Source organism: Rhinoraja longicauda, chromosome 31 (assembly GCF_053455715.1).
Source record: "Rhinoraja longicauda isolate Sanriku21f chromosome 31, sRhiLon1.1, whole genome shotgun sequence".
Lineage (NCBI taxonomy): Eukaryota > Metazoa > Chordata > Chondrichthyes > Rajiformes > Arhynchobatidae > Rhinoraja > Rhinoraja longicauda.
In genome coordinates, this window is record NC_135983.1 from 9,419,304 (window position 1) to 9,434,021 (window position 14,718).

The 14,718-nt window shown below is 39.7% G+C and overlaps 1 protein-coding gene across 8 annotated transcripts in view; it reads right to left on the minus strand.

Annotated features, from left to right (window-relative positions):
* Positions 1-14,718, minus strand: part of rc3h2 (ring finger and CCCH-type domains 2) — a 97,557-nt gene that overhangs the window by 59,562 nt on the left and 23,277 nt on the right. For 6 of the 8 annotated variants that reach the window (XR_013549207.1, XM_078426365.1, XM_078426363.1 and 3 more), the window contains exons 2-4: positions 12,920-13,005; positions 5,345-5,655; positions 3,453-3,570 (exon numbers count right to left, since the gene is read on the minus strand). Coding sequence is in view for 7 of the 8 variants with exons in the window: in XM_078426365.1 (XP_078282491.1) it covers positions 3,453-3,570; positions 5,345-5,575 (349 nt within the window). In the remaining variant the exon portion in view is untranslated. The remainder of the gene's footprint in view (positions 1-3,452; positions 3,571-5,344; positions 5,656-12,919; positions 13,006-14,718) is intronic. The other 2 variants (XM_078426361.1, XM_078426362.1) reach the window with 2 other exon arrangements.

Here is a 14,718-nt window from a genome sequence, read left to right on the forward strand (position 1 = left end):
CCCAGGATCTGAGTTTAGTCCGGACGTGGGGGGATAGGAGATTGGCAGCGGCAGAGCGGAGGGTGCAGGTGGGAGTGTGCCTGTGGAGGAGGTCGGTCAGGTAGGATGGGGCCAGGTTATGGAGGACTTTGTAGGTTATGAGGAGGATTTTGTACTGGATTCTCTGGGGGATGGGGAGCCAGTGGAGTTTATAAAGGACGGGGGTGATATGGTCACGGATCGAGGTGTGTGTGAGTAGACGGGCAGCAGAGTTTTGAATGAGGCATCACAACATAAGGTGACAGCACTGGATGAGAGTATCAGGAAGTCATTAAAAAGGTGTTGCATCTCCTGTTTATGTGAATGATGGTTTATTGTGTTCAAAGGACTGAAAAGGGGATCTCGGTGATCTAAAGTTAGCCACACAGATCCCTGTTGCCATTATTAGGAAGTTAGTTTTGTTGAGATTGAATTGGAAGATAGGATAGTTAGACTTAGCGAATTCAACGGTCTCAAGAATTACTGGGTGTGACACTCATTATGCCTGTTGATGATTGAAGTAATAACAACGGGGAGTGTAACTGCTTTAGAGAGAGGACAAGTTTCATTCTTGGGCCAGTCACTCTATCTATGGTATTGGCGTGGCTTATGTAAGAGAAATCCAAACTGTAATAATTGGATTGAGGGGTTTGATAAGTTTTTTTAATCAAACTTTATTATCAAGAACACACAAAGTTAGTATCCTGTCACACGCTACAGCAAGACTAATAATGGATACATTCTGTAGGCAATATAGTTTGGTAAATGGTGACAAGTGCCAGGCTGGTGTCCTGCAATGAATATGGTGCGAATAAAGATGTACAATCAAATTTTCGGATTCAGTATAACAATGCAGTGCAGTATGGCTTTTTGTTTTTGTTTAATGGAACTAAGATTCCATGCCCCTCACAATTTTTTACACCTTAAAGTTCACCCATCAGTCTCCTACACTCCAAAGAAGAGTCCCAGCCTATCCAACCTCTCCCTGCAACTTAAGCTTGCAAGCCCAGGTATTATCCTGGTGGATCTCTTCTGCACCCTTTCCAATTTAATTACACCCTTGCTGGGCCACCTGAAGTGCACTTCAATTGTAATCTCACCAACTACTTGTACATCTTCATGAGGATGTCCCAATCTTTGTACTCAGTACCCTTCTCAATGAAGGCAAGCATGTTTTGCCCATCTCTCACCATGTTTTTGATATGGCTATTATCAGTTGTGGAGGAAACGAATGGAAGGTAGACGGGTGCCAATGAAACAGACTGTTCTACACAGATTGGTGCAGAGTGTCTTCAGAGTTGCTAGTGTTGCACTCATCCAGCAATTATAAAGTATTCCATCCCATTGTTTCTGGATTTAGTGGAAGATAGGTAGGTTTTCGGGTGTCATATGATATCCAACGATGACCCCAAGAATCTGGATGATAGGGTCTTGGTAATAGTAATGGCATTGAATGTTAATAATTCATTTGTTAAGTTGAATTGCATGTTATTCAGCAAACATTTCCACTTGATTAAAAAGGCAATCAAATTCTAAAGGTTCCCTGTCCCTTAGAAGTAAGGAAGTAAAAGCAAAGGCACTGGCCATTTTCCAAATCTCTTTGGCTACAGGTACTAAGACAGAGGACTGGATGACTGCCAAGTGGTGCCATTGTTTGAAAAATAAACAGTTAATTAGTGCCAATCACCTTAATAATACCCAAATTATTGGATCGGGTTTACATAAATTCGTAAGTGATAGGTGCAGAATTAGGCCATTTGGCCATCAAGTCTACTCCACCGTTTAATCATGGCTGAACTATTTTCCCCTCTATCTTCCCCTCTTACCCCCTTTCTCCTTCCTTCTCCCCATAACCCCGGACACCCTTACTAATCAATAATTTATCTAGCTCTGCCTTAAAAATACCATTGACTTGGCCTCCACGGCCATCTGTGGCAATGAATTCCACAGATTCACCACCCTGACTGAAGAAATTCCTCCTCATCTCCTTCCTAAAAAAACGTCCTTTAGTTCTGAGGCTATGACCTCTCCCAATAATGGAAACATCCTCTCCACATGCACTCTGTACAAGCCTTTCACTATTCGACGTTTCATTGTTTTGCAGGGAAATCTTCTTTAACCATTACTGGGAAACGTTGGCAGCTGGCAAGTTTGCGATTTTCAAAAGAAAAAGGAAATCCCCAAATCTCAGCAGATTGAATTGTAAACAGCAGATTGAATTTGCACACATGTTGGACTTCATGGATCCACCAAGGAAGTAAAAAGTTGAGGCATCCGCCACTACTGATTGAGAATCCACTTGAAGTACCCCATTAATTCATTCTGATGGTCTCCAGTATTTGTTAATGCAAACAACGAAAAATAACACGTTAGGTTAAAGTATTGAAGATATTTTTCAAAAATTGATTTCCCTTTTATCTAGTTTCAATGCCCCCATCTTTGAATGTTTTTTAGTTGAAATTTTTGACAGCTTTGGACAGCAGAAAGGGAGGTATTTTTGTCAGCAGCCGTTTGTTTGTTCTAACAATATTGAGAGGGGAGATTGTTCTGACTTTACCCTGGACTGAATAAATTTACAGTGAGGAAGCTCTCATTACCATACAGGGTTCACCCACCAACTGAAGAATTTATTTCTCTCCATAGCATTCGGTGTGTGGAAACTACATGAGCAAACTACTGAACCAGCAAACTTTGATGCATGGAAAACAAATTCAGAGGGGCGGTACAAAAATATTTAGGAAAAACAAAGTTTAACTGGGGTCAATCAGCATGGATTTGTCGAGGAAAAACCAAGGGACAATGCATCTGTCTGCATTGCAGGACTTTAGTGGCGAAGGTCAATAACTCCAAGTTCAGGCTCATTTTCATCTCTGATGATTTTTCTTGGTCTCAGAAGTTTGAGGAGATTTGGCTTGCTGCTGAATACTGTTTAACTTCTACAGGTGTGCAGTGAAGAACATACCGACTGGTTACATCACAGTTCATTAGGTAACTCTAATGTTTAAGATTGAAGGGGGCTACATGAAGTGGTGGTCATGTTCCAGTACCTCAATTTTTACTAGCTTCCAGATTCAATATAGTTCAAACGTTTCAGATTTGCTGTATTTTCCTTTAGTAATTTCTGATAAATATTCCTCCATTTATACCATGCACCCTAGTGACCTTATGATCCTTTATTAGTCTCTGTACCAACTTCTTATATCCTGCATGGCCATCCCTTTTATCATTTATTATTTTCTTCCATCCAGCCTCTTTCATTTCCCCTTTACCAGCATCTGTAAACATTTTAATTTCCAACTTTTTCCCAATTTCAATAAATCAGTTTGATACCTATCAGTGTTTTACGCTTCAAAATTAAATGTTTTCCTGCCACCTGAAGATATAAAATGCAAGCTGAGAAGAAATATTACGAGTGCCATCTTAATACTACCTACCTTTGCCTCCACTAAGAGGTTTCAAGTAGAGTGCCAGCTCTTCCACACACTTCTTTGCGACCTCGTAATGTTTATTTTCAGCCAAGTTACTCAGGTTCACAGTCTGCTGGTCTGGGACCTAGATGCAGTCAAAATATTTACAAATATCAAAAAAATTGGCAAGACAAGTAGTAATCTTTTAGTAATGCACACGAAAAAGCATTGGAAATTATCCAACACATCAAAAATGAACAGCAAGAACAATGTTGGTGCCAAATAATTTGATGGACAGAATAATGCATTTATGTATTACTGTTAGACTGTAATGGATTGAAGCAACTAAGCTACAGGGCTGAATAGAGATCCCTCAAAGTGAATTAATCAGCGTAAAGACCATGTGATAACTGCAAAGCCACACCCTCTTTTTTAAAGAGAGAAAGCAGGATAATACTTCAAACTAATACAACAGTGTGAATAGAATTCCTGCATTTTGGGTGTATCTGGGTACTGTTCAATTTGATATGATTCAAAAAATAAAGTAACAACTTCCTCTGTTTGCCTTAAAATAGCAAAAGGTCCCTAGACGTTTCCCGGGAGCTTTAACAAACAAAAATTGATGCCAAGTCATAACAAGATACATTAGAACAGTTGACCATAAATGTAATCAAAGAGACAAGATTCTCCTATAGTTTCTTAGAGGAAGTGAAAAGATGGAGAAGTTTAGAGAAACAGTATTCTAGAGTTTAGGGCTTTCACTATTGAAAGCAATGCCGCTAATGATCGAGTGATTAATTTTGAAAATGCTAAAAATGCCAGAAATGAAAAATTGCAAATAGTTTAGAGGGTTACAGGGATAAAGATTACAGATATAGGAAGGGGGTGACATTGACAATATGGGTAAGGATTTTTAAATTAAATTTTGTTTTATCACTAAAGATAGACACAAAAAGCTGGAGCAACTCAGCGTGACAGGCAGCATCGCTAGTCAATCTAGATCAGTTATAGTTGAAGGGAGCATTAAAATGTAAACAGCAGTTTTGGATGATCTTATTAATAGAGAATAGAATGAGAAATCTTGGCACATGGACAGGATCCCATGCTAATGAATCAAATTTACAGATAAAAGATCATACTTATCAGCTAAATGCTAACTTTTATGGCTTGCTCATGATAAAGATATTTCTTTAGATTTTTCTGAACAAACAACAAATATCATGGCTCGAAATTCAGCTGATACCCAAACACGAGAAATCTAATAACAAAAATGTCCTCAATAATCTTAATTCCTTGACATTTAATTATTCGTCATGAATATTGAGTGATAATATAATAGCAGTCACATGCAGAATGATAATTACTGTCGTGTACAATTTCATTTAGCTTCTCACTTTCGATACAAATACTCTTTATGAAGCACTTTTTTTGCTGACACAAAGCAGGTTTTTGAGAAAGACTAATCTGCATTACTGTAATTAGAAATAAAAAGGAGCCTTGAACAAAGTGGTTATTTCAAACAATTGTCGTCATTCTGGCATTTCCATTGCAACAAAATCCCCCAACCCCCAAACAGAAACTATTAAACGTTCTTTCAACCCTGATACTAGTTTGCAAAGCAATTACATCAGTTTGACCTTGTGAACAGGATAATACTGGATTGGTTACACCAACATTTATACCCCCATGTGATGCATTGAACTAGGAACATTATTCCTGATTCTGAACAATAATTTGGTCAACTCCAAATTTGAACAATTATGTATCCGAAGGTTGGTTTAGTCAGATAAGTAATAACTATTAACACTAATTGGTAAATAAAAAGATTCTCATGTGGAATTTAATGATGGTAGAGTCTTTAGCTGCAAATGTCAGTTCCAAAAGTTACATAAAATAACCTGAATTAAATAAAAAACTACCTGTGCGCCAACTAACTGCAGAAGTGCAAAATTCACAGGAAGAACATTGATGTCTGTGTTGATAGCAGTCTGGTCAAAGGGACATGCCTTCCGGTGTAGTTTGTTCAGGCAGGTTTTGCAGACAGTATGCCCACAGCCCAAACTAATTGGTTTGTGCACATTCTCATCAAATTCATTGTAGCAGATGGGACAGGAGAGGAATTCTGTCCACTGCGATGCTTGTACAGGCATTCTGAAAGTTGTTCTGGATTTCGTTTCAGTGCTAATGGTTGACTAGCATAACGCTAGTGGACTGTCAGAGATTTAGACAGCTGTAAGGAAAAAAACAAGCAATTAACAAAAAATATATACTTGGTATACCAGTCACTTAAATCTCTCGCATGTCATTAATCACTATTTTTGTAATAATCACATTTCATTTTTTCATGTATATTTATTCGTATACAAAACTTTAGAAATCTTAGGAACATGGATTTTACAAATGTCTACAATGGGGCTGATAATTAACGTAGGCAATGGTCACTTTTTGAATGCACCAAGAACCTTTCAAAGAAAACAAATTAAATTAAATAACCTATCAAAGCCCTTTCATGCATATAAAAAGGGCCCAGGCAACTACTACCCTATATCATGACTGCAGCAGCACCAAATAAATATGTCACTGCCAGCCCACAAGTTCAGCAGCATTGAACCTGGTTATTTTTATTTCACAAAATCCTTGTGCTAAGAAAATCAAGTGTGTAATTATTTATTTGCTGAACAATGTACGAGGCTAAAGAACATTGTTTACCTCTTGTTTCTGCAGTAGAATACTTTGAATCTTGTATTCTCAGTAAGTACCAATAGTCAATTACACCCAATATTTCATTACACTCTACACATTCGAAGAAATGTTGAAACTCCAACTGTTTACGGATCTAAATAACTGTCGCTAGTTTACAGAAAAAAATATATTTTCCTTTGGTAGATATCAAAATACAAGCTAACAATAGACCATAGAAAAAATGTCAGCAAAAAATTTCATATTTCATATTTTTATTAAACTGGTTGTCATAAACTAGGTGCCATTAACAACCAGCTACAATTCTGGCATCTCTTCCAGATAAGCACAAGCAGCTCAATGTCATCTACTGTACTGATAAATCTTTGCATGTTTAATCAAACAGAGGCCAAATACAAGACACTACATCTTCAAAAATGTTTTCAGTTACAGCTTTATGACAGCATTTCACAGAAAATACACAGAATTTTCCAGAAATGCCCTGGCCTACGAAGCGGGCACCACGTTATCTGCTCCACAACAAAATTACCTATACATTAGATCTACTTTAAGACTTCATTCTATTTGTCTTAACCAAACTCAAAGATGCAAACAATGAAATAAGTGTGTTGGACCATTAATACAATAAACTGTTAGATTTAACTAATGTTGCTAGAGGCTTCATTTAAGATATTGATAGATGTCAAGAACAAGTTCTATAAAATGAACGAATACGAGGTAACCGACCAATATTTAGAAACATTCCATGAAACAAAATAACTGCATAATATTCTTAGTGACCAGGAAATTAAAGAACCACTGGTTCTGCCTAACTGTTTATTTAGATGGTATCTCAATGGATGGTACTTCATGAATACCCCACTTCCTCAGTAATGCAATGAAGTGTCGGCAGAGCTGAGTTCACTGGGGCTTGTATTCATCATTTCCTGACTGAGATCACCCTAATATTTAGTAAATGGAATGGCTAATTGAATTGGCCTGTGCTTCGGTAAATCTTTACACATGATGAATACGTAAACATTAAAAAGCTAAAAAAAGTGCTTCAGAAGTATTTTTGTTGTTTAAAATAGCATTCCAGGAAAGTGATCGACGGTAATTCAGAGAAAGATTATTCAGCAGACGAGACAACAGAAATCATTGGATTTTGCAAAATATATAAGATAACCAGAAAATGAAACCAGCCAGCAAATTATATTAACTAAACATCTTTGGAAATTCAATTTGATGATTTGAAGGGTTTGTGGATTGTATCAAAGAAAAACTTGTAGGGACATACGGATTGGCCAGGGGGTCTCGAACCCTCGGATTGGCTAACGGGTCACGTGGTGCGGGAGCGCGAGGTATTAGAGTGTCGGGCGCCAAACTAGTGAGATTAGATTAGTAAGTTAAGTGTGTGTGTCCAAACTGAGTGCGTTGCGTTTTGTCACGGTTTTTACCAAGAATAAAGTCTTTTGATAACATCGCTCGATTTGGACTCGCTACAAACTATATGTTAAAAAAAGGTGAAATTGTTTTGCAATTCTTTAAAGTTATTGCGCATTTTAAAGTTGCACTAGATGTGTGTAACCTTAATAAAAATCAATGCAGCTAATGCCTGTTTCTTGAAAAAAATTGCAATGTACATTTATATGATGGGAGAACGGCAATTAAATTGCCAATAATAAATAGGGCGCTGGACTAATCATCTAGAGACCAGAGTTAAAAATCCTCTGATGGCAACTGTGGGATTTATATTCAGTTAATCTGGATTTTTTTTAAACTAGTCCTTTGTAGTGATGACCACAGAACTACACGCCTGCTATAATACCCCAATTGTTTCACTGGTACCTTCAGGTGAGGGAATTGGGTAACCTTGCCCAATCTATCTCACAATAACTCAGTCCCTCGAGTCCTGGCAACATCCTTGCACATCTTTTCTGCCCTACTTTCAGCTTAACGGCATATTTCCTATTGGTACCAAAACTGAGCACAATACTCCAAATACAGCCTCACCAACATTGTGTACAACTGCAACATAACATTCTAACTTCTATACTCAATCCTTTACTTATGGAAGCCAACATGTCAAAAGTCTTCACTACCCTGTCCGTGATGCCACTTTCAGACAACAATGTACTTTTACTCCTCGATCTCTCTGTTCTACAGCCCTACCATTCACCGTGAAAGTCCTACCCTGGTTTGACTTCCCAAATGCAAACCTGGCACTTGTACAAATTAAATTCTAATTGACATTCCTGGTTCAACTTATTCAGCTGATCAAGATTTTGCTGCAAGTCTTGAAAACTTTCTCCATTGTCTGCAAACCTTTTAACCATATCTTATATATTCTCATTCAAAAAAGATGTCAAACAACAATGGGTCCAATACCAACCCCCAAGGCACACTACTAATCACTGGCTCTGCGATAATAACATACCACCATCACTCTCTGGTTCCTATCATCAAACCAATTATGTATCCAATTAGCTAGCTCTCCCTGAATCCCCTGCGATCTAAGCTTCCCGAATAATGTAACACGTGGAACTATAAAGACCTTGCTGAAGTACATATAGACCTGAGGTAAACAAAGAGGAAGGGGATTAGACTTTATTACCTTCCATCAGTGAGGAATGTGGGGGATCTACTATAGTGGATATGTTAACTTTTATGTAGTTGTATGTCTTGTTGCTTTTTTTAGTATGGCTGTATGGTAATTTGAATTTCACTGTACCTTAACTGACAATAAACTAACCTTGAAATTTTGACCTCAACAATCTTCCTGGTTACTTAAAAAAACCTCTCAAATTCATGAGACAATATCCTACACCCTTAAATAAAGACAACATTCACCAACCTGCAGTCTTCCTCACCCTTGGCTAACAAATGATGCATATATCTCAGGCAGGGCTTCTGCATTTTTTGCTTTAGCTCCCCACAGTGTTCATGCTTGTACCTGATCAGGCCCCAGATATTTATCTACCTTCATATATTTTTAAAACATCCAGCACCTCCTCTCCTACAACACAAACTTTGTCCAAGTAATTCCCATGGACTTTCCAGAGTTCCTTAGTCTTCATATATTTGTCTATAGTGAAAGAGAAGGAAATATATTTATTGAGGACCTCTTCAGGAGCTCTAAAGATTTTCACTTTGGTCTTTGAGGGACTATATTCTTTCCCTAGTTATTCTTTCTCCCTTAATGTACTTGGAAAATCTCTAGATTTGACTTAATCTTTTCTGCCAAAGCCACCTCTTGCCCAGTTTTTTGCCCTACCGATTTCCTTCTTAAGAATACTCTGGCATCCCATAAATCTCTTCAGGAATTCGCTTGATCCCAGCTAATTGCACTTGACCCATGCTTGCTTCTTTTTTTTTGACCTGATGCTCAATATCTCATCATCTTGGGGTCCTTATTCCTGCAGTGTTTGTTCTTCAGTCTACCAGGAAAAAGCATACTCTGAACTCTTGCTACATAGTTTTTAAAAGCTTCCCACTTGCTGGACATCCCTTTGCCTGCAAACAACTTTGCAAGCACCTGTCAACATTTGCACAAATGCTAATTGCACCAATGAGCACAAAGCTCCATAGCAGTAGCAGTCAATTCTCCACCAGTCATTTCCCTGCCTACTAACAATAGTACTACAACAGATGAGCTTTTGTCCCAGTTTTCTTTTTGAAGGAATATTGTACATAAAGGTCTACAATATATTAGAGAATGGTTATATAACCATATAAAAAAAGATGACACTCGGCTTGCTACATCTTATTTTGTTATGAATCTGTAGCCCAAGATTACATGCAATTCTGAATTATACTGCTGTTCTAAATATATACCAGTCCATTACTGTCATGAATGTTTAATATTTTGGAACAATACAGGTTTTGATTTATAAATGTTCTGTACTGCAATGTAATGTACAACTGGTCCAGTCTTATCTATACCCAGAGAGAAGCTGAAAACTGAAAAAAGGAATCACGAATATACAATATTACTGTTAAATATAAAAATTCACAGAAAATTGTACATAAATCTGAACACTTATTTTCAACATCTAGGAGGTGAAAGACTGACAATAGATCTCACACTATAGTTATGACCATTACTGGAAAAACAAAAAGGCCATGCACACAGGAAAATCACTGCCAGGGTTCTTTCAACCATCTCCTCTGATGGCCAAAGAATGTGGATTCTGTACTCCAAGGAACAATCAACATCATCTTCACCACATGACAGCTCCACATGAATTGCAGTGAGCAGCATTGACAACTATATTTGGCTATTTTTTTTTACCTCTCAAAAGTTTTCAACTTCATCACTGAAGAATCCTTCTCAAATTTACCTTCTCTCAGTACCAAGCCTCCACGTTATATGTTACATAATATTTATGGGATGATGTTGAGTTGAAGATGCAGCCTTGTTTGATGACGAAAGAGACTGCCTCTACACTGGACCCACTGGTTTAAAATTAATGAACTCACGAAAGAGCTACAGCCAATCACAATGTAAACTGCTGTTAAATAAAGGCCACACCATCACCCCTCAAATATTTCTGAACACTGCATTCTGCTCCAATAACCTTCCTGTTGGGGTGGAGCTAATCTAGGGGATATCCAAGATACATTGTCTACCCTCCAGAACCAAGATCAGACTAACCAGAATGATCTGGCCCCAAAGCCACACCATCCATGTGCACACATGCATTCAGAGGCCGTACTTCAAGTTATCAACACTCTCAATGAAGAGAACAAATCTTGCGCTGATCTTCCATAAACAAAAATGTCTGCTTTAACTACACAACCCTGTTCTCTGACAACAAAGGTCCACCCTAGAAAACATGGCCTTCTCCAGTTCTTAGGAAAAAAAGCCCAGGGATGGCAGTCATGATGATAAATTGCCTTCATTGTGCTAGCACAGCCTTTGGCCATCTGTGGCTTGTTTCACAACCAGATCTTAAACCCAGCATAATGCTCATGCTATCAGGCTGCAGTGATCCCTGCCTTCCTGTACAATTACAAAATACATTTATTCACAAAATGCTGGAATAACTCAGCAGGTCAAGCAGCATCTCAGGAGAGAAGGAATGGGCGACGTTTCAGGTCGAGACCCTTCTTCTGACTTACAAAATACAGACTACTTGTCGCAGGTACTCAAGCCACAAGTAGCAGCACCAATGGTCTCTACAAAGCCCTCAAAATCCACTAACAGGATATGTGAAACAATGTCAGCACCCAGTCCCAGGCCAACATCCCCAGCACAGAGGTTGCATTTACACTCTATGGCTTCCCTTACTGTTTGTCTGCCTAACACCAAATCCCTAAAATAGCCACACTACTTGAAAATAATTTCACAGCAAGATACCACAAGCAGGACAGATGACATGAATGAAAGAATGTTCTAAAAGCTGCCTGGAAAGAGTACAATATTCCTATCCAATTATGAGAATTCCAGCATTTGACTACTTAAAATTCAAGATGGCATGGAATCTCAAAGCTCCTTCATTTGGAGCACAAAATCCCCAAAACTTTAGAAGGAGCAAAGCATTCCCCCAAAACTATCAGCATCTCATCCCCAAAATGTGGCAGAGTCTGTTCATCCCTACATTGTCCTCAGCAACTACATCAGAATCTTTAGAGATTGCCACACCAACAATACAAACAGAAAACTACTTACAAAATAGGAAAAAAGCCCAATAAATTGTTAAAATGAATTAGCTGGTCAGAATCTACCTGGAACAAATAAAAATGTATAAAAGGAAACATGCATCATTCCTCAAAATCAAATTTGTTGCAAACTTTATTTGAGGTCAATCTCAGAAATAGTCAGGCATTTTAAAATGCAAAGAGGCATTGCAAGCTTTTAATACAACATGACTTGGCAACAGTCTATTTCATGACTGATATACAAGATAGCAACTATAACAGATTCAAAATAATCCAGAGAGAATAAGCCGAATTGAAAGTGTTGTTGAGACTCCCAGGAGTACAAGTTAGAAGACAAAATATATTAACATTTGTTAACTGGTTAATACCATATGGATCCATATATATTTGGCAGCATAACTGAAAATATGGAAGAATTTTTATTTTATTTTTACACAAAATTAAACAGGTCCTGAGCCAAAAATGAACAAAGATGAGCAGAGATGAAAAAATATTTTTTAAAGCTAGGTTTTGTATCAAAGGTGGCAGTGGAGTGGCAAAAATGTGTTGGATGAGAATCAAAGAACAGACAAGGTTGCAATGGGTTGAGTTTTATAGCTAGACAAAAATTGTAAAGATTAATCAATTGCACAGGGCGATATTGCAGATAAACACAAATAGCAGTAACCAGATTTAACTGAAGACAGAATGTAGTTAACCAAGTTTATGGTTGATGATGACCATGACAATATTAGTGAAGTCAAATTTAGAATGGTCAAAATGGTTTCATGGGGGGAATAAAGTAGTAAAGGAGGTCTAATCTTTTTGTTAGAAGGTAGATTTCTAAACCCACTGCTGGGAAACAATGGATGTCCAAAACAGACAAAAAATAGTAGGTTTCGAAAGGAAACCAACAGTCACAACTCTCATCGTCTTTTATGGTTATCCTATAATTAACTCATAACTAGAGCCCCTTGTTTCCAATCACTGGGCAATTAACACATCTGACTCATTCACACTAACAGAGAAAGTGTCATGATGTGGAGATGGGAAATATCCTCTTGGGATGTTTCTGAAACTAGATTTCAGGTGATAATTTTCACACAATTATGCCATCAGGCAGGTTTTGAATATATACATGGGGATGGAGGAAAATAAAGGTGCTTGGACATCACCTGGGATTGGGTACAAACTGGCACTGACCAAGTTTGGACCAGGTCTCCTTCCCATCTCCCTTCATCTGGGTCACAGGGTGCAAAATCTATGAGGAGGAAAGAAACACATTTAAAGAGAAACAAAACAGTGCATGGTTTCAGAGATCCTTTGCTGCACAGTATACTTGCAACATTCAGCATTTTCCAAATTTATTTTACTTTCTTCAATAGAGACATACCCCTCCATCACACCTGTATGTAATTAATTAAATTATTTACATCAATAGATGTAGGTGGACCGCAGTTGCTGTAATATTGTCAGCGCATGTATTTTAAGAAAAAGGAACTACCAAGTACAAACAACTATCAGCAGCAAGACGACTCCCTATCATAATACACAACAAACATGGAAAGCCTCATTCCAGATCTGGTGCCATCTGCCAAAGTACTCATGTTGAACTGCTTTTGGCATTTAGGATCCAGCTACATTAATATATTTTTTTTTTGAAGATTGCTTATGTAAATTAATTAAACTTTGAACCATTGATCATTGAAATAGTAAAGCATAATTAGTTAAGTTCATCAGTTCATTAATGAAACTACTCTGAAGTTGGGTGATATGAGAAAAAAAAAATCTATGTTTATTGACCAACTCCCATTTCAATGATTCTGATCAATTCAAACAATAACATCTCACATTGATCAGCCATCCAAATCCAAAATAGCTTTATTTGTCATTCGTTCAGAACGAGATTACTTAGCCAGCAGTACAAAAACAGTGACTCCAAACACCCCCTCACTGTGATGGAGGCCAAAACTTCCCCTCTCTCTTCCCCCATGCCCCTCCCACGTACAGACAACTCGACCCCTACCGAGGCGACCGACCCGCACAGCCCCCGCAAGGAGATGGAAAGTCCACGCGGCCGAGCCGCACCGGGCGATGGAAAGTCCCGCGGCCGCGCCGCGCTGTTCAGTCCCGCGGCCGAGCCGCACCGGGCGATAGAAGGCCCCGCGGCCGCACCGGGCGCTGTTCAGTCCCGTGGCCGCGCCACACCGGGCGATGGAAGGCCCCGCGGCCGCGCCGGGCGATGGAAGGCCCCGCGGCACCGGGCGATGGAAGGCCCCGCGGCCGCGCCGCACCGGCCACTGTTCAGTCCCACTGCCGAGCCGCACCGGGTGATGGAAGGCCCCGCGGCCGCGCCGCACCGGGCGATGGAAGGCCCCGCGGCCGAGCCGCACCGGGCGATTGAAGGCCCCGCGGCCGCACCGGGCACTGTTCAGTCCCGTGGCCGCGCCGCACCGGGCGATGGAGGGCCCCACGGCCGAGCCGCACCGGCCACTGTTCAGTCCCACTGCCGAGCCGCACCGGGTGATGGAAGGCCCCGCGGCCGCGCCGCGCGATGGAAGGCCCCGCGGCCGAGCCGCACCGGGCGATTGAAGGCCCCGCGGCCGCACCGGGCACTGTTCAGTCCCATGGCCGAGCCGCACCGGACCTAAAAAAAGAAAGATTTCCCCCCCCCCCCACACATACACAACCAAAACAAAACACCCCAACACCAACACACAAACAAAAAAGGACAAAGGACAAACAGACTGCCAGCGAGCCGCAGCCGTTAGGCGCCGCCACACGTGACGATCACATTGAATGGTGGTGCTGGCTAGAAGAGCCAAATGGCCTACTCCTGCACCTATTGTCTATTAAGAATAGCTTTTGTCCAACTACAGGAAAGAAATTTCAATTAAAACAAGTTGTATTGATCTTTTTCCCTGCATTACCTCATTGCTGTAATTACAACAATCTCCATTTTGGCTCTACAGCT